This window comes from Pieris brassicae, chromosome 2 (genome assembly GCF_905147105.1).
Source record: "Pieris brassicae chromosome 2, ilPieBrab1.1, whole genome shotgun sequence".
NCBI lineage: Eukaryota > Metazoa > Arthropoda > Insecta > Lepidoptera > Pieridae > Pieris > Pieris brassicae.
Window position 1 is genome coordinate 18,903,180 of NC_059666.1, and position 23,168 is coordinate 18,926,347.

Below are 23,168 nucleotides of genomic sequence, written 5' to 3' on the forward strand. Positions count from 1 at the left end.
AACGAAAAACGCACAAACTTTTGTTCTTGGGGTTAAAATGGACAAGATTTACTCTTTCCCAATCTAAGACTCTACGTAGCAGAGTTTCGACTTATGACACAAATTTCTGATGGTAACAAGGTAAGGAGTATTCCCAGTCATCAATGAATGTTGCTAAGTTGCTATATGTAATTGCTTCCGCCTACGCTTTAAAGCATTTTCGCTTTCGACGTGAGGCCACGTTGCAAGAACGTTTAAACCAGGGCTGAGACTTACCACCGATCTACACCGCAGAAATTGGAGTAAAGAGTTCCATGTCCTGCAGAACAACTTCGGCGACAAAGTCAGCAACAGAGTCTGCAGCAACCGACGAAAACCATATAAGCCTCCAAAGGTAGGACGCAAAGCCCCTTGCATCACTGTACAGTGACTTGAAAAAGTCACTGTACAGCACGCAAAGCAGGGTGTGGTGGAGGATGCGTAGGAACCCAAAGGAGGATCGACTAAGACTTGTTAGTTCTTGTATGTGACCATTCATAGGCCTGCATGCATGCATAGACCAGATATATGATTGTATTATAAGGATTGAGGTAGGTAAGGTATCAAAAACTACTTTGAGATAAGTAACTTTCGACTATATTAATTGTTTAAAATTGTGCCGAGCTGCTCATTTATTAGAGGTGTTTATCTTCGTTTTCATTATAATGTAATATGTTAGGGATATTTCGTGTTATAGTCTGTGACATTTGGGCGCTGGGCTATAGAGTATACACATATAATTGAACACTGTAGTATACACTGTGCCATAGTGGTCATAAAATGTTTGTTTTTTTTAAATTAATTTATTGTGATTCGCCAAAGCTATCAGTCATGTGTATTTTTTTCTGTATGAGCGGCGCCGTTTTAAATTTTGCGAAAAATAAAATATGAATAATGTAGACAAAAACTAGATTATTAAGAACTCTAACCTTTTTGTGACTCATACCTATAGTATGAGATATCTTTTTTACTAAATTGCAATTTCTTTACAGCGTAATAATGGCACGTTTCCTGTCTCAAGATAAATTGGAAGGATTTGAAAAATATAAGGTAATTACATGATCAATATATTATATATATAATAATGAATGTATCCATACATAATATTATTTATTTATAATATTAAATTTTCAGTATAATTCAATCGACACAAGTGTGCTCAGTAAATATGTTATGCACCCATTTTGGGATTGGTGTGTCCAGGTAAATATTATTTTCGATAATACATGCTTAATACTGCATGAAAGTGATCCATTTTATTGGTTACAGTTTTGCCCACGTTGGGTTGCGCCAAACCTGCTAACATTTGCTGGATTCTTACTGACAGTATTAAACTTCCTGCTATTTTCTTATTTTGACTATGGATTTAATGCTCTGACAAAAGATAATAAAACAGATGATTATATTCCAAGCTGGGTTTGGGCCTTTTCAGCTATAAATTTATTTGTAGCATATACATTAGGTAAGATATGTTTTATGTATTTTACAATAAGGGTACAATTAAAAGGTCTCTTAATTTAATATTTATTTTCTTAATGTGAGTATATCTTTAGGATTCTGCGTCTCAAAACAAAAGGCCTTTACTACTTTAATTAGCCTTAAATTACTATTTTTTATTATTATGTGCACTCTTACTAATTTCTTTATTATAACAAAAATCTGAAGTATCAACTGGTAATATCAGTCAATAATTTGATAAAACTAGTAAGCAATAAGGGAGCTAAAGACATCTATTATCAGAAAACATGGCCTTGCAGCTTGTATGCTTAAAATGAAGCAAATAAAAGTAGCCATTATCATTGACATTAGGTCATGTATTTACATAATCACAAATAAGTCAAAGCCATGAGTAAATATTAGAGAATTGTTTAAACAAATCATTAACTAAAAACTACTTCATACTTATCATCAGATTATGAAGCATGAAGATTTAACCTGTTAACCTTTCACACACACACAAATCCTATTTCACAAGTTGAGAGTATTATTGTAGTTGGTTATACTTACTAAACATAACTATTAATATGTAACTATATTTACAATCTAACCTAGCTTATAAACATTGAAATACTTTTATTTCCCCTTTTTGTATTTCAATGTTAATTAGGTACTGTATGTTATTGTTTAATATCTCAACGATGAGCTGGACTCAGTATAACATGCAAATAGGTTGAGTCGAAAACATTAGAATAGGAAACCAATCGTTATAGCACCCCTGGAGGTTACCCACAAACCCAGTCTTATTTAAAGAATATTTGACAATGAATGCATTAAAAATTGTTTTTTTTTTAACGCAAGGGTTTAAATACTTTGTCAAACAACGTAAGGCAACAAACGAGGTACTTGCATGGTCACGTTTTATGAAATTACAACCCAAAATCATTGAAGTAGTCTGAATTCTCATTGAATTTTAATATTCTCCTGCAGTGCGTTTTTTATTAAGATTATAACTTGATATAATGTCACGGTTGCCTATAGAATTTATGTCTTAGGTAGAGCAATAACGAATTAAATCTATGTTTAAACCATGTAGCTCGATTCATTGTTGAACAGTTTGTAAGATAACGGAACTGCGTTAGGCTTAATATTGCCCTTTGTTATCTCAAGTTACGGTGTCGCCTCGATAAATTATCAATACCCATAGTGTGTTTGGTTAACAGATTCATAAGTTACTTGATGGTTCTTTTCCATATCCTATGATTTTTTTAAACTGTAACCTCAATTATCAAACGATGCGCATACGAACTTGATATACTTTTTGAGTACCATATACAGAGTGTGTTATTTTCGTTTGATGTGGCCTTGTGAGAATTTAAAATCATAACAGAATTTAATCGATATCAAAAAAAATATCTTCGTACTTTCAATTATTTTTTCCAACTAATAAGAATTCGTTATAATGATTATAAGAAAAACGTCATAATGAAAAGAAAAATTGATATGAAATAATTTCCATGAATATAATTACACTAAGGTTAGGCCGGTTCAAGGACTAACAAACTGGTCTTGAATAATTGTATAATAATTTCTACCTTATACCCGGGACTTAAGAATTCATATTTCAGATGGTATAGATGGCAAGCAGGCCCGCCGGACGGGCACAAGCGGGCCCCTCGGCGAATTATTTGATCACGGACTGGACTCCTACTCTGCTGTTCTTATACCCACATGTCTTTACAGCATATTTGGAAGGTAATCTTTCAAGGTTCAAAATTACCACCTAAAATTGTTCAAGCAACTATTTTACGTTGTTTATACAGTACTGATTTTCTTTGTTAGAATTCTGTTGTACCGCGCTCTCTTCTATCTTTGGCAATCAAGTGCCATTTCTTAATATTAGTGAAAATATTGTGCAAAGCTGATGTATACCGTGTGGTGGTTTGGGTTCATAATTGAATTGTTGTTGTAATAAAAAATATTAACTAAATTTAAATAGTATATCTGTGTCTTGTTCCAGGGATGAGTTGAGCCCACTGCGGTTTTTCTTCGTAATATGGAACATCTTCATTAATTTCTACCTCACTCATTGGGAGAAATATAATACTGGTGTCATGTTCCTCCCTTGGGGCTATGATTTTACTATGATTGTAAGTTTACATTTTTCACCAAATATAAATTTGCAACTAGTAATACTATAAATAAAAAAAGTAATACTAGAACATTTTTAAATTGTAATGCTCGTAGAAAAAGCAATTTAATTTTCAGTTGCGTTTACTTACTAATAACAGATTAAAAATACATAATTATGACATTATCATTGATTTATGAAAACGCTCTAAAGTACGGCATATGTAATATGTCACAAATTTGTGCTTATATCCGTTAAGGTGGAATTGAATTTGAATTGGTTAATTCATTTATTCACTTACATTACGATACATCTAAATTAACACCGTTTAAACATTTTCCACGTGTTAATTCAGGGATCATGTATTCTCCTACTCGTTACATCCGTAATTGGGCCTCAGGCATGGCACGTGGGACTCCCAGGTGGACTCACTCCAGGCATCATTTTTGAAGTCACACTTTACCTCTCCGCCATGCTCACAAGCCAGACTGTTATACTGTGGAATATATATAAGTAAGATTTTTTTCAATACGATTCTGAAAAGTATTCAAAAATCTTTAACGTTCATATTGCTAGTTTTATTTAAAAAGGGTTTTCTATAAAAATGTAAATCTCCTGATTTCTCCAGAATTTTCCTTCTAAATATTCTGATGGAACCACTTGCGAATTATAATTATGTTGTGTATACAATATTTTCACGCATAACCTATTTTTAACTGGCGATTGTCTAGTAGAAACATATTATTATAAGATAGATTATGATTAATAAAAACAATTGACAATTCATAAAAAAACATCTTCTATACTTTAGTTATAACTTAGCAATATTTCAATATATTAAAAGTATTAGTTTAATAATAAAATAGGAAGCCATATTTTTTTTAATTCAGTAATAAACAGTTGAAAACAACGTGCTTTAAGATATTTTTACTATTAGGTCATACAGAGATAAAACCGGCAAAATGCGCTCCTTTACTGAAACGATTCGGCCATTGATTCCACTAGCTGTATTCTTCGTGCTTAGCAGCATCTGGGCTCTCTACTCACCAACAGATATAATAAATCGAGGCCCGAGACTCTTCTATGTGCTCACTGGAACTATATTCTCAAATATCAATGTAAGTTACCAGTTACGTAGAGTACTTACTAAGAAATTCAGACAAAACGCTAAGTATGGCTCGTAGGTCATTGGCGTTTTAACAAACGGGAGTCATACTTACCGTGAAGTGTCGCCAAAGAGTTAATTTTAAAATTACATAAATAAACCCTTTATTTGCCTTGAAAGTACATATAGTATTGTCTTTTGTTAACATAGTTTTTACACATTTGAAGAAAACACTTTTTTTATCGGATTGAAGCTATGTATTATTATAAACTTATTAGTCACCGTGACCACGCACGCTGTAAAGCACGCGATACGTCACAAAAATTTAAAAATTATATAATATAATTATAAGTTTATAATAATACATAGCTTCAATCGGTTAAAAAAGTGTTTTCTTTAAGTGGTACATTATAATGGATGACTTAAAAAAAACGCACAATATAGACTAGCATGCAAATGTCTAATTATAATTAAATGCAATTAAATTATTTATATTGACTTATTCTATGTTAGTATCTTAACGCTTATAATTTGAACACTCCCTCCCTCACATAGAAGAACAATACCTATAAAAATCTAACTACCTTTTCCTTGAAAGTATAAATTCCGTATGCCGAAATCCGTTACGTTTTTTATAAATAACGTGAAGTCTGTTTTCTAAACCTTACCCTAACTGTCATTTAGGTAAAGTTACCGAAATGTTATTTATTAATAACGACTACCGTTTTTTTTCAAAAATAATAACTTTGACATACGGGAGTCGGGGTAGCGCGACTATGACTCCGGTATCGCAAATGCAATATATTTTTTCCGTACTGTTTTTAATTTATGTGGAACATTTGAAATTATATTAAGAAATTTCAAAATGAACATGTTCCAACATGACATTTATATTACCTCGAGGCACCCCATAATATTTTCCTATATGAACCTCTAACAGATGAATTACTGTATAAATTATATGTTATAAAATATATTGTATAATCCTTTTATTTTTCCAGTGTCGTCTTATTGTATCACAAATGAGCGATACACGTTGTGATATATTCAACAGTCTTCTAGTGCCCTATGCGTTGGTAATGGCCGTTGTATTCTACTGGAGAGTTTCGCCCATGAGCGAACTTATTCTCCTCAGCTCCTTATGTCTGGCATGCTCATGGGCACATATCAACTATGGTACTAAAGTGGTAAGTTTGTCATCACATTTATTATCTTACTGGAAACGAACCTAGGACCCTTCAGTTTTGTCACTAATACAAGGTCTTATCAAAAATTTGATGTATCTTTAACAGTTAGTGACGCAAAACTGCCCTGATCTGTATAAAATTTGAGAGACAGTTTAATCGTAGAATAACAAGGAGATGAGATTCAGTTTTCGGAGATTGTTTTTAAATAATTTTAAAGTGAACATAGCAGAGGCATGTTCAAAACATTACTTTAAAAAACTAAACAATAAGAATATATAATCATTTACTGATATTCTGATGGACATTTTTGTATGATACAATATTTTACCCTATTATTATTTCTTTCTATGCTAACTACTTATTTTACAGGTAACAAACTTGTCCAAAAGAAAAACATGAAATTATATAATTTATTATTTGCATGTATATTATTTAAATGGATTGTATTACTCTTAAAATAGGTTCTGCATAACAATTATGTATGTTTTTTTTCAGGTACGAGAAATGTGCAATCACTTCAAAATAGCATGTTTCCACATAAAGCCAAAAAATTAATTTGTGATTTTTATCTTGTCTTGTCGTAGATTAATAGGCAAATTTCTAGATCTGACTTTGATCTTATATTTTTTGATGTCAATGATTCTTATTATGGTCAATAATTTATATTGAATTCAGAGAAAATAATATCTAAATTGCTTTTAATTGTAATAGCCATCCCAGATGGCATTGTCATTGTTATAAAAATATCAGAAAAACATGTTCTCTTAATACTTGATTTAAATTATTGATCAAAGTTACAAACTGATGTTTCATATCCTATATTGTTATATACTTTGGAGTTTTTACATATTCCTACATAAATTTATGTTTTTGATGTGATTTTGGTAATTCAAATTATAGTGTTATGTAATTTATATGTTATTCCAAAGATAGTTAAGATTTAATATGCATTTTGGGAATTCCTATTCTATAATAAGCAAAGGTATATATATATATACCTCTAGTTAATAATTATTGAATTGTATAGTTCATAACTTATGGCAAATATTTAGGTGAAATGGTAATTGTCATTTCAAATGGATGAACTTGTCTAGTTAAAAAGTTTGAGTGCCCCAGACTTTATTAAACATAATATGTATATACCATCTAAAATATTGAGTTACACTACAACATGTAAAATAATTTGTTTTATATTTTACAACCTAAGAATTTATTTAAGTAAACACAATGACAGCTACTAGTATTTTAGTTTTAGTCATTATTATTCTTTCAACACTTACATCATTGTTTCAAGCTTCTGATACTTGAAATAACCATTTATATAAAAGGCATGCATATAGCAAACAATCAAGTAATATTATCTAGTCTATGGTTACCAATCAAAATTGTATTTTAAAGTGGTAAATATGGTAGTGTGAAAATTTAAGCTTTTACAAATCTTGCCACATTTTTTAGTTAATTGTAAAAGGTGTAACTTTACCAAAATATTATCTTAATTGTATTTTAAGTTGGTGTTAGTTCACCATCTCTACATGAACTTGAGTTGCCAGTACTGTGTAATATTTTAGATTTAACTGGAAAGAATGTATATATTTTTCCATTTGTTTGTGCTCAAGATTCTGTACCTGTTATTTTAAGTTTTCATTGTACCTAAAATTCTTTTAAAAACATGCTTGTCATATATTGTTTTAATTATATAAACCTCTTATTATTAAACCTGCATTTATATGAAATATATTGTTTCACTTCCAGTCATAAATTCTGGTTTAAATAATTAAAAATAAATACACATGTGGTAAGTTGATCAACAAGTTTATTGAAATGTTAAAAGTTTAATTAAATTAACACATGGAACTTATAGTTTCATTTATTTCATCTCCTATAGACAATAGTTTCCGCCACTGATCAGGCTGTAGGGAAATGCCTTTCTTCCCAGGTAATAACTCACCATTTTTTTCATAAAACTCGCGTATATCAACATAAACTTTTCCTTTAAATTCTCTAACTTTCACTAGTTTTTTTCCCTGTAAAACCCAAGTCGGCTCCTTGTCTTCTGTTTTGGTACTTATCTTAGCCTTTTTTTCCGGAGGAGGATTTCTCTGTAATATATTTATATCTTATAAATATAATAAAAATTATTGACTTAGATCCGATGTTCTTTTTAAATTTTACACATTTAACGGTATCTTAAAAATCTAGGTTGCCGGGATGCCAATTTAATAAGAACCAGAATAAACGAAACAACTGAGTATAATTACTTTTAAATTAAATAGCTATTACTATCTTAAATAAGATTATTGCTATAAGAACGTGGAATATAAATTAACAAGATACTTACGTCGACTGGACCGTCATCGCTGTCGCTGCTGGAACTTTCTTTCTTTTGTTTCTTATTTTTAGGCATTGCAATTTACTTACCTACTAGAATTGTCTAATAAGTAATATAAGCGAGAGTGCTTATATTTTAAATACTTTTAACTAATAAAAATAAAAAATAACACCTAACCTTATACTTTATAGTTTCGAGCCGATAACGATACCACAGACTCGACTCGAGTCTACATTTGTTTGACTGGCAATACAACTTCCATAGTTACAACATACGGGAGCCATGCCGTATTTTAAAAACCTATTTGATTTTACTTTTGTGTCCACTGTAGATTCTGAATCTTACCCAAAGCGATTAAAGACAAAAGTATATCTAAAAAGTCGCCACAACCATCCATTAATGTCATCATTTTATAAGGAGTGTTCTTTGTAAGTTACTTGTAGAATCAATTAATCTAATAGAAAAATACCTATATCTCTTCAGTTCCTCGCTCGTTCGTAAATGAAATATATTCAACACTAGGTTTTAGAGACTATTCATCAAACGTAAGATATCATCTCTAACCATCATCATTATTATATCTAATAAGTAGACACTTTAGTATTTACATACAGTTTCTTTTTGAAGTGAAATTTCCTTATCGGAGTTGGAAAAAAAATAACGTCACAGTTTTCCGTTACGTTATCTTTTTCTTGTCCCTACCACGGTTGATTCGAAGCCATTAATAACAAAAATATATAATAACGATAACAACAAATTCTGTTACAATTAATAAATTCTGAAATAAACTTAGCAGTAATAAAGTAAAATAATTGTATTATTTGTCTTCATTTCTATGATAATAAAAGCCTTTTGTTTAACTTTATCTAATTTAACTTTATTTAACGAATTTCTGTAAAGTTGCATATATGTAGTAGATCATTTTTCGAAAAATAAGGTCATAAAGAAGTTTCACTTCTTACATGTGTACACTAGTACACGCACACATTTTTTTAATATTATGACAGTAGTTTTAAATTTATGCCAGTTTCAAGTAAGTGGTTGGAAAACTACACTCGAGAAAAAATTAACAAAGACACCAAAAATAAACAAAGGGATAAGCTAGTTGAAAACAAAATATGTACATAACAATATTAAATCTTAATATTATTATTGATTATGAAAGAAGATAACATTATAATACAATAAAAGATAATGCAAAAGGCAGGAGATTTTAGTCGGAAACGGAACATGTAGTAATTGTAAGAAAAAACAGAAAGGATGTGCAGTCATATTGGTAACAAGAAATAAATATATAGTAGAGGTCACCAATACCTTCTCTACACCTTTTAAATCATTTATATTTGATTGGGGTAATGATATTAATTTATCCCTAATGGGAAAGGCAAAATACTTTAGTCTATACTAAATTGGGGTAAATTAAATATCAATTTATATAGCTTACATTTTTTTAAAGATGCCGTATCTTAGTGACGATTTTATTAAGAAATTAAACAATCATCTGTTTTCAGTCAACTGCCTCTGTACTCTGTAGTCTCTAGTCGACACCTTATACTTTTGTGGCTTTTCTTCTCTGTGATTTTAACATTGTATGTTTATTGGTTGACTAATGTTATTTTTGTTTACTAATATTTCTCTCGTTAGCGTTAGACCATTTTTTTACTTAAATATAGAGTAAATGAATGAATCAACAAATAAACGTGTACGCTCCAGCAATTGGGATGATTATGATAAAGTAAATCAATTATAGTAGCAGTTCATCATAATATTGCATTCTAACTGATTCAACCTTTTCCCATTGTAGGCATGTCACTTAAATTGCATTACAAATTTTTGTTACATGTAGGAGGTCCTTCGAACCTTGGCGCTGCAGCGGGCTGAAATATTGGAAAATAAAGACACTACAACTAAAGTTAATGCCGCCAAAAAAAAGGCATGGGAAGAGGTTGTCACTAGGTGTGTGTAATTTTAAATCCTCACGTTTTTTTTAGAATTCTGTTCATCATAATGTGAAACTTTAATTTTTTTATAGTTTCAACAGAGTTTCACGTAATAAAAGAGATTTGCCCCAAATTCTCAATCAATGGAGGAACATGAAAACTAGGGCTAAAAGTATGTCTAATGAGAGAAGAGATAGCAGTTCAACTAGTAATGAGTTTATTTTACCAGAAGTGGAATTGGTAAGTATAAGGCTGACATTATATTACAAATCTTGGCAATGCCTTATTTTATAACAATGTGTAGATTAAAGACACGAAGACAAGTAATTTTCTTCTACTAATCTTTCTTAGGTGTGACTTTGAATGTGAATATAATTGAAATAGATAATGTTTAATGTTATTTTATATGATTAAAATATACAGTCAAAACCATTTATGACATTATTGTCGTTTAGAACATACCATTTTTATTGACGAAAAGCAAAGGTCCTGACTGAATTCCATTGTATTGGGTTCTTAATATATTGGTTTTTATGTAGTACGAAATATGAGTAGTTCCTTCGATGTCATGATAGCAGAGTTTGACTGTATCTTAATAATGTTAATTTTATTATTAGATTGTCGAACCAGAGACCTCAACTGTACGTGAAGTATTTTCAGAAGGAACCTCTAAAAAAGCAAAAAAGAAAAATAAGTAAGTTAAAAACTTAGTGTACGGTTAAAAACATGAAGGCACAATGATTAGAAATAATGTACATTTTTCTAATTTTTTTAGCTTGAAATCAAATTGCTGTAATCAAGACCATGAACATGAAATATATCTCCTTGCAAAGAAAAGCAGAGAAGAAGTCATGTGGCAACAGAGACAACTGCATGAAACCAGAATGCAGCAAGAAAAGGAGATTCATGAAAAAAGGATTGACTTAATGAGACTAGAGGAAGAATATTGGCGATTAAAAATGAAACGTATTTATGAAACGTAGTTAAAATAATTTTAATAGAATTGTTGTCACTAATATCAATTTATGACTGCAACTTGACATGATGTGATGAAATAGAAGAAGAAATCTGTTCTGATAAACAAGCTGTGTGTCAGGAGTGTCAGGCTTAGCTTAATATAACATCTAAATTTATTTAAAAATTTACTATATTATTTTATTTTATTTGTCAATAACATGTTTTGAATTTTATTAAAATGAAAAGTGTTGTGAACTTGTGTAAAATTACCTGAATTCAACAACAATATTAATGTTACCAAGTTTGTTAAGTAATTATATCCTACTTGTATTTTTCCTATGATATCTGACTGCATTTTTATAAAACCATTTTATTTATAATACTTTTGGTGCAATATTCTGTCATGTGTGTTTATTTACAGTCAAAAAATGTATTTTCTTTTTATTTCCTTAAAATCTGGCTTTAAATATATCTCCCAGCTGAAGCCCCTTATAAATAATATGTGTAAAATTTTGAAGCAGAACTTTAGGCTTGTTATGGGCATAGCGGATAAACATCCCAGAGCATTCACAGATAAGTCAGTATCTTAAGTTTAATCTGTGGAGATGTGTTGTCGGGCGAAATGGCGCTGGTAACAGCTGCCATTGTAATTATAATTGAATAACATCTAAGTTAATTAGTTCCGAAGAGTTATATGGTTAATTTTATTTGGCAATATAAATATGTAGCTCCAAAAAATTATAGAGTTTTGATAATTAGTAGTAATAATAACTCATTGTCAGTATAATTTAATAACATCAAAGTGAAATTACTTCAAAACTATGAAGAGGTTTATTTAATTTGTCAATGTTAGATCTAAAAATTACTACTAATCAATGGTCGATAATTATATTAAATCCGTAGTAATAATTTATCACAACTTTAAACGAACGGTCGTAGAACGATTACACGAAATGTCACGAAACTTGTTTTTTTACAAATTCGGGTTGCTATAAATTCAGGAACTGGTTGGTGCGGCCCTCGGTTCAAATGAGTTTCGAACCTTTAAAACTAGACTCAAATGTCGAAATTAAAAGGCTGACGCAAACAAATTAATTTATTACGTCACCTTATCTTCAACAATTTCTCTGCAGCTCCTGTATTTGTTAAAATTCAGGTCGTGCTTTTGAGATATTGTTCAGGTTATCGTTTGTTTCTTTTTGTGTCCCTGTTTCTATCTGACTGTCTTGCTATATCATGAGATTTTCATCTACTATATAAATCATTACCTTAAGAAGCAGTGCCTAATAGCAGGTGAGCCCACGATGCTAAATGGGGATTTACTCGAGCGTCATAGAGACCTATTAGGTTGTGAAGCTTAGATAATAATATATAATGTATACTTTTTCATCGGTAGGAGGAGGTGCTATAGATTTTCAAGAATGTAAAAAAATGCTTTAAACGATCATTAACCGGGAGAACCGGTTTACCTCGACGATATTCTAAAATATTTATACATTTTTCTAATGTAAATTTTACTGATTTTTGCAAAGTAGTTTTACCACAAAATATACACTTTAAAAAAGAAAGGTCAACTGTTAAGTTGACTGTTGACTCACTGCAGTGATACCACAGAAACTTATATTTTAAACTATTTTATTTGACGTAGGACATTGTGTCAGTTTTAAATGACGTTTTAGTATAATATAAAACTTCAATAGTGAATAGTGCAATGATACATTACTGAGTGTTTAATTTTCCTATTCTCATGATTGTAATAATAAATAAGTGCTTCTTTAACTGGGATACGATTCTGATGGGCATAATATTATAAACCAGATTCTTATTCAAAAACCTTTATGACTCAAGATGAAAATACTGCATGGTAGCAAAATTATTGATGGTTAACATGAAACTCTTCCAGTTTGTAATAGTTACAATTTTGTACAACATTGTTCCCATTTTAACTAAAAGTAATCCTCAATCATTACTAAAATCAAATACTTCATCCGAACAAAAAGGATGGATTATACAACTCGATATTTATTTTCCGAAAACTCGTCCATCAGTTGTTAGAAAGCGTCCAGGAAATGATGCTCAGTTTAATTGTGAAGCTATCATGAACTTTACTAAAGTTGAGAAATTCACTAAGAATAAAGGTGGAATTGAAACTTCATCAAAAGTACTACCAGACTATATTTTTGAAACTCTAATGAAGAATGTGAAGGTATATTGGTTGAAAGATTATAACAGAACATTAGCTGAGAGCACCAGGATCAACATTTTGACAAGAGTTGACAACACCAATGGTACTATTGGAACAGTTCTTAAAATAGTTAACTTACATCCTTCTGATAGTGGTAATTACACTTGTGTTATTAAACAGAATTATGAGAAAAAGTTCACATCGAGACTAATTGTTGAAAATGATTCTACTGAGAATAATGAATTATCTTCTTTAGAATTTTCCAGTGATGATGATAACAAGTATATTGCTGATATTAAAACAACACCAAAATTAGTGTCTGAAGGTATGATTATAGGAGAGGATACTCCCAACAAGAATGTCACTGTTATAAAATACTTAGAGCCAATTTGTCAAGAGTATGTGGGAATAGTTTGCAAGTCACATTTAAGTGGTCAGTTTGTTTATATACCATATAATACAACCCAAGCTGCTTTAGAAGAAAAGTTACTTAAAGCATTTCAAGTGACAAAATATTCCAATGATATCAGTTCTCAGTGTGAGCAGTATGCAGTGCCAAGTCTTTGTTACTCCACATTTCCAATTTGCAGGGACCCCATGTCTACAAATAAGAAATTTTTTAATGAAGCTAAGACAATTTTTAAATTACAATCTGATTCTGTAATAAATAATAACAGCATACCAAAAGTTATATATTATGATAGTTTATCAAATGGATTTCAACCTCAAGTAGCAAATAATATTAATGTACCAATAGACATGTTCAACTTCAGATACAACTCCACAGTATTAAAACGAGTCTGTAAACAAGATTGTGAAATATTAGAAACAGAACTTTGTCAGACTGAATATGCTATTGCTAAGAGACATCCGCACATTGGCAAACAATTAACTTTAGAAGAATGTCAAGATCTTCCTGAAGATGATCCTGGATGTTTAAAAATTGGTATTGGTACTTTAATTGTATCAGATGATGAGTGCTATTGGGAAGATGGGAGTGGGTATTTGGGTCGAGTTAATGTGGCTTTAAATGGTATGCCTTGTGTGGCTTGGTCTAAACAAATGATAGTTAAAATGTCAGACCATCCTGAATTAGCTGGTCGGCACAGTTATTGCCGAAATCCAGGTGGAGTAAAATCTCAACCCTGGTGTGTTGTAGATAATGATGGAAAATTTGAACAACTATGTGACATTCCAAAATGTGCTCATAAAATTTGGATATACATACTAGCAATTTTCTTCTTTTTAATTATGATTATTTCTGGTTCTATTGGATGTGTCATGAAACGTAAAAAGAAAGAAAGTGCTTCTGCTATAAGAGACATTAATTTACCAAATGCAGATAAAAATATTTATGGTGATTCAAGACTTAATTCTCCAATAGAAATGAATGAGTTATTAACAAATCAGAACAATGGTAGCCAGCCACATTTGACAAGAAATGTTAGGGGCAATGGTGTAATCAGAGTTCCACAATACTCTCTATCACAAATTAAATTTCTTGAGGAGTTGGGTGAGGGAGCTTTTGGTAAAGTCTATAAAGGTGCTCTTAAAAAGAATGGAGATACACAGTATGTGGCTGTCAAAGCACTTAAAGAAAATGCGTCTGCTAAAACAAAAGCAGATTTTCGGAGAGAAATTGACCTAATTTCAGAGTTGACTCATGAAAACATAGTTTGTATTGTTGGAGTTGCTTTAAGAGAGGAGCCTTTATGTATGTTATTTGAATTCATGGCCCGGGGTGACTTGCATGAGTTTCTAATGGGTCGAGCTCCTCCATCTGGTAAAGGGCTGCCACCAATGAGATTACTGAATATAGCTTATAACATTGCCTCCGGTATGCAATATCTTGCTTCCCATCACTATGTACATAGAGATCTGGCCGCAAGAAATTGTTTAGTGTCTGATGATTTTGTTGTTAAAATCTCAGACTTTGGATTATCTAGAGATATATATAGTTCAGATTATTACAGAGTAAGTCTTTATTATACAGAATTATATATAAAATAACTAGGATAATCATTTATAAATGTTTACAGGTGCAATCTAAAAGTTTACTTCCAGTGAGGTGGATGCCACCAGAATCAATTCTGTATGGTAAATTTACAACAGAAAGTGACATTTGGTCATATGGAGTTGTTTTATGGGAGATTTATAGTTATGGATTACAACCTTATTATGGGTATGTAATATATTGGCAAGTAGTTTGATAATTTATTTGCATGCTTGTTTTAGCACCCACCCATATTTATAAAACTTATTTAATAAATCACTTACTTTATACTTCTAAGTTGCAATTGTAATAAAAACCCTCCCTCAGTTTTTTTTGCTCTATTTAAAGAATGATATTGTTGTTAATGTTGAACTTTAACTAAAATTAATAAATCTTTAACCTTTTTTGATAATACAGATATAGCAATCAAGAAGTAATCTCCATGGTGCGAGGTGGTGAATTATTAGCTACGCCAACTGCCTGTCCGCAAGCTATGTATACCCTAATGACTGAATGTTGGCGACATGCCCCGTTAAGACGACCTAACTTTGAAGAAATCGTAAATAGGTTAGTCTCTGTTTTTTTCTTCAGATCTGAATTTTTATGCGAAATGCCCATTGGCATTTGCCTGCTATAGAAAAAAAATCTATACCTAGTCCAGCCATTGCATATTTATTAAAAATTAGAAAAAAAAATCTATTCAAAATGGGCACCTTTGGCTTTTATAAAGGCCTTCACTCTGTTAAGCCTCGAATCTATGCATTTACTGTTTCCAAGAGTAATTTCGCTACTGCTTGCTCCAAAGATTTCTTTAAGAGATTGAATGTCGCCGTGTCGTTAAGAGCAGGCCAAGTCTTCTAAGATAAGTCTAAAGGGTTGAGGTCTGGGCAAGATGAGCGCCAGTCTTCAGTTCTTATAAAGTCCGGAACGTTGGTTTCAAGCCAGTCTTGAGTAGTCCATGGTATATTTTTTTAAAGTGTTCAAGGATCGTCATGCTCGTTTAAATGTCATTGCTCGTGGCGGCGTCCATGTCGGGTTGTCTCTCTCCCTAAAATATGGCGAGGGGGGCCGATGGCTAGCCATGCGTGATACTCGTGAACGGGTGCTACTTGTGGTGGCCGGTCGTACTTGAATTCGTGTATGCCGTGATGTTAATTGTATTTCTGACTATGTATTTGCGTGTTGTTCCCACGAGAATGACAATGTCATGTGGAACATGGTGTAATGGTTGCAGCTCCTTACAAACGTTGTGTAATAAAAAAAAACTTGGCGATTAAAAGAGTGGCGGAGAGTTTATTGCTCTCCCGTTCAACGACCTTGATTTGAGAACAGGCAATTAATGTAAAATTAGAAGCTTTTATTGTATATTTACATTTTATTGACGTTCATAAGTGTACATTGTGTTACCTATATGAATAAATCACTTTTGAATTTGACTTTAGTATGTTGTGTATGTTTCACAACATGTTCCAAGACTGTATCCACTTTGGCTGAACTTTTCACTGCGTTTTTTTCACAAAAATTAATTTAGTTTTGTGACTCCTTGAGACGACACGCCCCACCAAACCATTACTGACACAGGTGATGGCTTTACTTGAGTAGATTCTTTAGAACTGTGACCGTGCACTTTATCATTTTGCCTATTTATTATAGAGTTTGCAATCGTGATTTTTTTATCGCTGAAAAGCACAGCAATAGATGATATTTCTGTGCTTTTCACCTGCGTATCACGAGAGAAGGTGTTTTGATCGAATGATTTGTATAACAGTATTCATGGCCAGAGTAGTTATATTAGATCCTTAGTTTTTTGATTAAAATGGTGTTTTGTCGTACTGGCCACTATGACCTCAAATATTTCTACTTTGGTTTGGAATTCCAAATTAATTTCAATTGATAATTCACTTATTATTTGTATGCTTTTTATATTCTTAAGATTTGTCTTGATTGGTAGGATTCAAGAGTGGATACAAATGGGAGGGTGTCCAGAGACAGACAGCGCTTGTAGTTATAAGCCAAGTTCAAGCCGAGACTTTCCTGAGAAAGTGCCTCTCATACCACCTCATTGCTCATCTTCAAATGGATCTTTGGCCACAGGCAGTTTAAAGAAATTCAGCACAGCAGGGAGTTCAAGGGGAGACGATAATTTCTCAACTTGCAGCGAAGTACCTCCTCTTGCTCCTAAGACTAAGAAACATAGTTCTGGTTCTCTTATTGACACTGATAAAGTTGGTAAGGAAACAATTGTTAGAATACCTAACTCCCATTTTGGAAATGAGATATAGTTCAGTGTTGAGTACCAGAACCCATTTATTTGGAATTGATGCACTGGAATATTATTATTAGAGTTTGATACTCATATGTTATTTGTTTGATCTTCAAACAAATATCTTATTTAATTATTAACTTTCTGTATCTGTATCAACAAAACTTCCAGGCATATTCATACACGTGCGATTTACATAGTATACAAATAATTTGATGTCTTATGTCTGTAATGGTGTACTTAATATTAACGGCATGTTACGGTAATTGTCTTTTGTATTGAAACAATAGACGAAAATGATAATGAGTGAGTAAGGTAGAATATTCGAAAATCCTTTTTGTTGGTTTTCTTTATAGTAATAATAATGAGCCAGATTTTGACTTAGATTTAAGAAAATTATCACTTATTATTAAGTACTCACTAGATTCGAGTTAGAAAACGCCTTTTATTTATTGTATAGATTTTAGACTTTTTGTTACATTATTTTTTTTTTTCTTGAATTTATCAAAAATAATTTCAAAAGCGTTTCGAAGGACCAAAAGGCAGTATTGAAATAGCTGTTTATTGAGTAGGATACTTGCTAATATTCTGATGTAGGAGTCATTATTAAACACTACAAATAATTGAAATACTGTCATTCCAATCATTTACATGGTTATTATTAAAGTTTTATACCAGTACCACAGGTGGTTAATATTTGTTCTAAATAACCTACTGCCATACTTAACTGCATTTTGGATATATTAACAGTATTACGTACTATATTACTACAAACGAGTAGTTTGCAAATATGTATTTGCAGTATTTATAAACATACTGTGGCAACAATTGACTACATATGTACCTACTTAAATCTTCCAAAAAAACTTCAGCTTAATTTATATTAAATTGAAATGTACATATACACCGCTTCTTATAAGTTGAGAGTTTTGTTGCGTTTTTAACTTTATTTAAGATTGTACATGATCGTCGAAGCATTAGTAAAAAAATACCTTTAGAAATTGTTAAGTTTTTTCCACCTAGCTGTAAGAATAGTGACTTATTTTATTTCGACTGAATTTTTAATACTATAATCAAAATTAAGTAGTACTTAGCGTCTACTTCTACGCCGTTAGAAAGTACCTAACTTCGGTTAATGTTCAAATAATCGGAAATAGTGTTCCTAACATTTCCTTTAAGTTTATTTTTAATTTTGTATGCTGACTGATACTTTATAAAAAGCATACTGTACTGAAAATGGAGCTTTACAAATATTTGTTGGCATTTACATAACTTCATATATTTCATCAGTATTGTGCAGTTTGCAGAACATAAATAAACTTTGAATTCTATGCAATTGGTTTAAAAAAAAACGACGAAGCACTGCCAAATATGTACTTTGTACTCGGCTAAATTAAACTTGCCAGGTTAATTAAGTACGTATTTTCTTCCAAATTTTAGTTTATGTTTCTGATTTTTGTAATCTAAATAATCCTCTAGGCAAAGCTGATGTAAGTGAAGGAACAACTATATTTTTTTCAATAATACTAGTTTGTGTACCTTACTTAGAAACTATATTTATTATACATAGGTATAATAGTTATGGTTAATATAATGCTTACAAATTAACGTGTGCATATTTGTGGGATTTTCACAGTTTTCTATTATTTATATTGATGTTTACAACATGTACACATTCAGTACTTGCCAAAGACATTTTGTATGTGATAAATTGAATTTTTTACACTGGTGTAAACTGTATTAATGGCGAATTAAAACAATTTATACAAATATTCCATTCTTTTATTTACTTTCCACAACGAATTATGTAATATAATAAATATTTGATTCTTTTGCAATTTCTCCATCTTGATTTTTTTTTACAATCAAGTTTGTAATACCGTGAACTTTCATATGCACTTTGAGGTTATAGTTACCAGTGAAGCCTTTTTGACAGATTTTACACACAAACGGTTTCTCACCTAAAATAAAATTTAGTATAAGATGTTAATCACTCAGTTTGCTGAACTGCATCTTACGAAATACTCTGAGAGGCTCTCCTTGTCCATGGGTTTTGTCATCAGAGCTTAAAAATAAATTGACAGAAAGGACGAAAGTGTACTTGAATTAATGATGATTCGTTTTGTTTATTCGTTTATGTCTAATTTCTTTAGATGTTAATTATAATTTTGCAATAATCTCACTTTTTCTAATAGTGGTTGCCTAGAAAAGCTAGTTTGAAAGCGGGCACCCGTTATCGTTTAAGTGTTACAATTCTATTGGTGTTTTTATGAAATGAAAAGTAAAATAATAAGTGCCTTGGTTTGTCTATACCTCAATACCTACCTGTGTGCGTACGTCTATGCTTAATGAGAACTGGACCACTGCGAAATGTCATCGGACAGTATTCGCATTTAAGCCGTCGTAAACCATCATGAGAATCAATATGGACACGAAGTGCCGTTCGGGATTTGTACGCGGCGGGACAGCGGTCGCATTTAAATTTCCGGTCCGTAGTGTGGCTGTGTATATGTCTTTGCAGCTGTTAAACATTTTTATTGTTTAATACACCTTGTTAATACATATTTTTAAATAAAAACTATAATACCTTGTTAATATATATTTTAAATTAAAACTTATATTTAAGATTAGAGGAGAGTTGGCCGGCCATATGGCAGCACCGTGCAACACATTCCTGAGGTCGTGGGTCGAACCCCAATTGTCCAATGACAGAAGTCCTTTTGTTGATGTGGCCATTTAACACTCACTCGCGTGCATTAGACCCAAAAAGTTGACGGCCTGTATCAGGTATATTAGTCTAATCCTCTTTCCTATTGGAAAAGATCACGAAACACATACAGAAGTCTAAGGACCATCAACAGGTTGGGCACTTGCTTGCTTATTTTGGAATAGTGTTAACCAAAACAAACTTTAGTTTAAAACAATGCACTGAAGTATACCCAGTAGAAAAAAAAACTCACTCTTTTAATGCCGGATTTTCCGCAAATGGGGCAAATATCGTCGCCATCGCGCGGTTTACATTTGTGGTTTTCGAAACGTTCTTGATTTGGGAAAGCTTTCGAGCAAATTTTACAAATTACTTTCCCTATTGTATGTCTATTAATAACATGAACCTGAAAACATTATATAATAATTAATATCAGTGCGTTAGTATATGGAATTATAAAATTAAAATATTGGAATAATAATTTATTAAATAAAGATACATTATGGTACATACCCGAAGAGAGGACCGAAAGTTAGTTGAAAATTCACATTTCTTGCATTTCCATTGCCGTCTATTTAAATGCATATTAATGTGTAAAATCAATCTATATTTGCTGTTATATCTAAAAAAAGAGATAAAATATAGTTTTGTCTCAGAATTTCAATTAAAACTCCCTTATACTAAATCTAACATACTCACATTTTTTTACAGAAATCACAAATCATTATGTCTCTCGCATCGCTATGAGCATTTAATAGATGTCTTGTCAAGTTTTTTGGATTACGAAACTCGCGTTTGCATTGCCCACATTCTATATTGGTATTCTGCAAAAACTTGTGTATTCATACTCATTGTACAGTAATTGGTACACACCACCATACTTTTAAATTTATTATTTTATATAACATTTGGTATCTTTGACCCTGATTTTAAATTGTTTAACTTTAGTTTAACAATATCATAACAAAAAAATTTAATCTTTTCAATAATAAAATTACCAAAATTACTTACAGCTTCATCGGAATGGTATTTCTTATAATGGTATTCAAGGTAATGTTCTTTATGGAACTTTTTATGACACATATAACAGTTTCTTTCATCGCTAGGTAAATGTATTATTCTATGTGCTAAAGTTTGATATTGGTTTGTAAATTTTTTATTGCATATTGAGCAGTCATTGCTAATTTTATGCATCTCTAAATGATTCTTATGGGCTAAATCATGGTTAAAACTTTCTAAGCATAAACCTGAAAATAAGTGTGTTTTAAATTATGTGAAGTGTATGTGATTAATATTTTTTTTGTAAAATTAGTAAAAATATAAAACACCTTAAGTAATAATTAGATACCTTCGCATTTAGAATTATTACTCACTTGAAAATCATATAAGTATATATTTTTTAAAATTATATATCTATAAATTATATTATTATAATTGTCCAAATATTGGTGGTCTGACCTACACATAAAGATATTTTTTTCTTTAATAGGCTATTATAGCTTTTACAATATATGATTACTTGGTAGTTAGAAATTGGAATTTTTACCACAACTATATCCTTTTGTACTACATTTAACTTTGCATTTGGTTGTTTGGTTGGTTTGATTTGCTTTCTTGGAATTGTCTTTTATTGAATGCTGTTGTTTACCAGTCTTGAGTCTTCTTTGTCTTCTTGGTATTTTATACTGAGAGTTTTGATCTAAAAAAAATGTATACAAAGAACTAACCATGAAAACTATTATTCTACAATGCAATTAAACTAGTGATTATTCACTACTTCTTCTCCAATTCTTAACTCTACGCTTTTCATTCAATACTTTAAGAAATAGATTTTACATCTTTACATTCATGTTAACCTAAGCATAAATTTCTATTTTTATTTTGGTATGAGGCTTAAACTTTTAGTATTTTTCTTTTCTTTAGAATATTGCCATTATTCCCGCTTCATGATTTAATATGTTAAATAATTTTAATAGTAAATAACAGTTACATATATATTTTCTGAACAAGAATATTTATTGTGATCAGAAACTATAATATGAACTAGTAGACAATTTCTAAAAAATAATACCATCAACAATTTCTTCTTTGTACATTTCATCACTTTGTTCTAATCCATTGTAGTTATCATAGTTTGCTATGTCTCCTTCATTTTCCAAATTCTCCTGCTTGACATCATTTATAATATCCGATTCACTTTTCACCTTAAATAAAGACTTTTATATTTTGACATAAAGAATGTAAGTGATCAAGACTTGATATATTGCAGCTTACGAGTATTGTAAAACAATTTGAAATTATTACGGAATTGAATGTCAATAATAAACTGTAGTCACAATGCTTGTGATGTATATGGTAGAATTGTCTAAAAGTAGACATTTTCAGTTATTTACCTTACAAATGAGGTTATTTCTTAGGTTAAAATCAATAGAAATGCACCTAGCACGGAATTCCATAAACTGATGAATGATATCGTTACATGTTTCACATAAATGTTGTGAGAATCCATCATCTATATGTACCTAGAAAAACAATTGTACTACAGTAATTAATAATTAGCAAAATCATAATAACTTTCAAGTTAATGGCGAATTTTCTTTTGAAACAAAATACAAATTAATTTATCCTGAAAATTTGATGGTCCTGTATACTTACATTCAGATTGGTAAGAAGATTAAAGTATAGCATTATGTTATCATCAAATAAAACCCACTCAGCAGTTGCCGAACTACCTAAATTACATGCTCTACAAACTACCATTTTGCTGTTTTTTATCCTACATGTATGTTATTTATGAATAATCGTTTCTAGATCAATAATATTATTATGTCGAATCCCAGTATACATAGATTCTATGTCCGTCAATTGTATTTACAAACTCCAAGTTCTCACTGATAGTCAAATGCTATATATGTC

General features: G+C 31.0%; 5 protein-coding genes and 1 long non-coding RNA gene across 11 annotated transcripts; 3 read left to right on the plus strand and 3 right to left on the minus strand.

The window, feature by feature from the left end:
• Nucleotides 1-817: 817 nt before the first annotated feature.
• LOC123720720 (ethanolaminephosphotransferase 1) lies at nt 818-7,651 on the plus strand. The gene is made up of 9 exons (XM_045677452.1): nt 818-1,068; nt 1,153-1,221; nt 1,288-1,480; nt 3,084-3,210; nt 3,476-3,605; nt 3,942-4,099; nt 4,524-4,704; nt 5,693-5,878; nt 6,374-7,651. The coding sequence occupies exons 1-9, from the start codon at nt 1,018-1,020 to the stop codon at nt 6,431-6,433; spliced, it is 1,155 nt and encodes a 384-aa protein (XP_045533408.1). The 5' UTR covers nt 818-1,017; the 3' UTR covers nt 6,434-7,651.
• Nucleotides 7,652-7,673: 22 nt separating this feature from the next.
• On the minus strand, nt 7,674-8,438 carry LOC123720725 (RNA polymerase II transcriptional coactivator). The gene is made up of 2 exons (XM_045677459.1): nt 8,217-8,438; nt 7,674-7,977 (listed from the first exon to the last, which is right to left on the minus strand). Exons 1-2 carry the CDS (start codon nt 8,280-8,282, stop codon nt 7,720-7,722), a joined length of 324 nt encoding a protein of 107 aa, XP_045533415.1. The 5' UTR covers nt 8,283-8,438; the 3' UTR covers nt 7,674-7,719.
• A 1,368-nt stretch (nt 8,439-9,806) lies between these two features.
• On the plus strand, nt 9,807-11,699 carry LOC123720724. Of its 3 annotated transcripts, none has more exons than XM_045677455.1 (5): nt 9,807-9,942; nt 10,054-10,163; nt 10,240-10,387; nt 10,765-10,841; nt 10,923-11,699. In XM_045677455.1, exons 1-5 carry the CDS (start codon nt 9,886-9,888, stop codon nt 11,128-11,130), a joined length of 600 nt encoding a protein of 199 aa, XP_045533411.1. In that variant the 5' UTR covers nt 9,807-9,885; the 3' UTR covers nt 11,131-11,699. The 3 variants fall into 3 exon arrangements, with proteins under 3 accessions (XP_045533411.1, XP_045533412.1, XP_045533413.1); XM_045677456.1 differs by having other exon boundaries at nt 10,249-10,387; XM_045677457.1 differs by lacking the exon at nt 10,054-10,163 and having other exon boundaries at nt 9,861-9,942.
• LOC123720726 lies at nt 9,880-10,824 on the minus strand. Its single transcript, XR_006756078.1, has 2 exons — nt 10,610-10,824; nt 9,880-10,084 (listed from the first exon to the last, which is right to left on the minus strand). It is a non-coding gene; the product is annotated as an uncharacterized LOC123720726 (long non-coding RNA).
• Nucleotides 11,700-12,777: 1,078 nt separating the features above from the next.
• On the plus strand, nt 12,778-19,311 carry LOC123720714 (tyrosine-protein kinase transmembrane receptor Ror). The gene is made up of 4 exons (XM_045677441.1): nt 12,778-15,263; nt 15,329-15,471; nt 15,700-15,849; nt 17,234-19,311. The coding sequence occupies exons 1-4, from the start codon at nt 12,966-12,968 to the stop codon at nt 17,562-17,564; spliced, it is 2,922 nt and encodes a 973-aa protein (XP_045533397.1). The 5' UTR covers nt 12,778-12,965; the 3' UTR covers nt 17,565-19,311.
• A 1-nt stretch (nt 19,312) lies between these two features.
• LOC123720719 (PR domain zinc finger protein 5-like) lies at nt 19,313-23,128 on the minus strand. Of its 4 annotated transcripts, none has more exons than XM_045677449.1 (10): nt 22,908-23,128; nt 22,646-22,774; nt 22,324-22,468; nt 21,799-21,951; nt 21,264-21,499; nt 20,952-21,076; nt 20,766-20,874; nt 20,506-20,658; nt 19,871-20,066; nt 19,313-19,506 (listed from the first exon to the last, which is right to left on the minus strand). In XM_045677449.1, exons 1-10 carry the CDS (start codon nt 23,010-23,012, stop codon nt 19,349-19,351), a joined length of 1,509 nt encoding a protein of 502 aa, XP_045533405.1. In that variant the 5' UTR covers nt 23,013-23,128; the 3' UTR covers nt 19,313-19,348. The 4 variants fall into 4 exon arrangements, 3 of the variants coding, with proteins under 3 accessions (XP_045533405.1, XP_045533406.1, XP_045533407.1); XM_045677450.1 differs by having other exon boundaries at nt 19,314-19,506; nt 22,324-22,456; XM_045677451.1 differs by having other exon boundaries at nt 19,429-19,506; nt 19,859-20,066.
• Between the last annotated feature and the right edge of the window lie 40 nt (nt 23,129-23,168).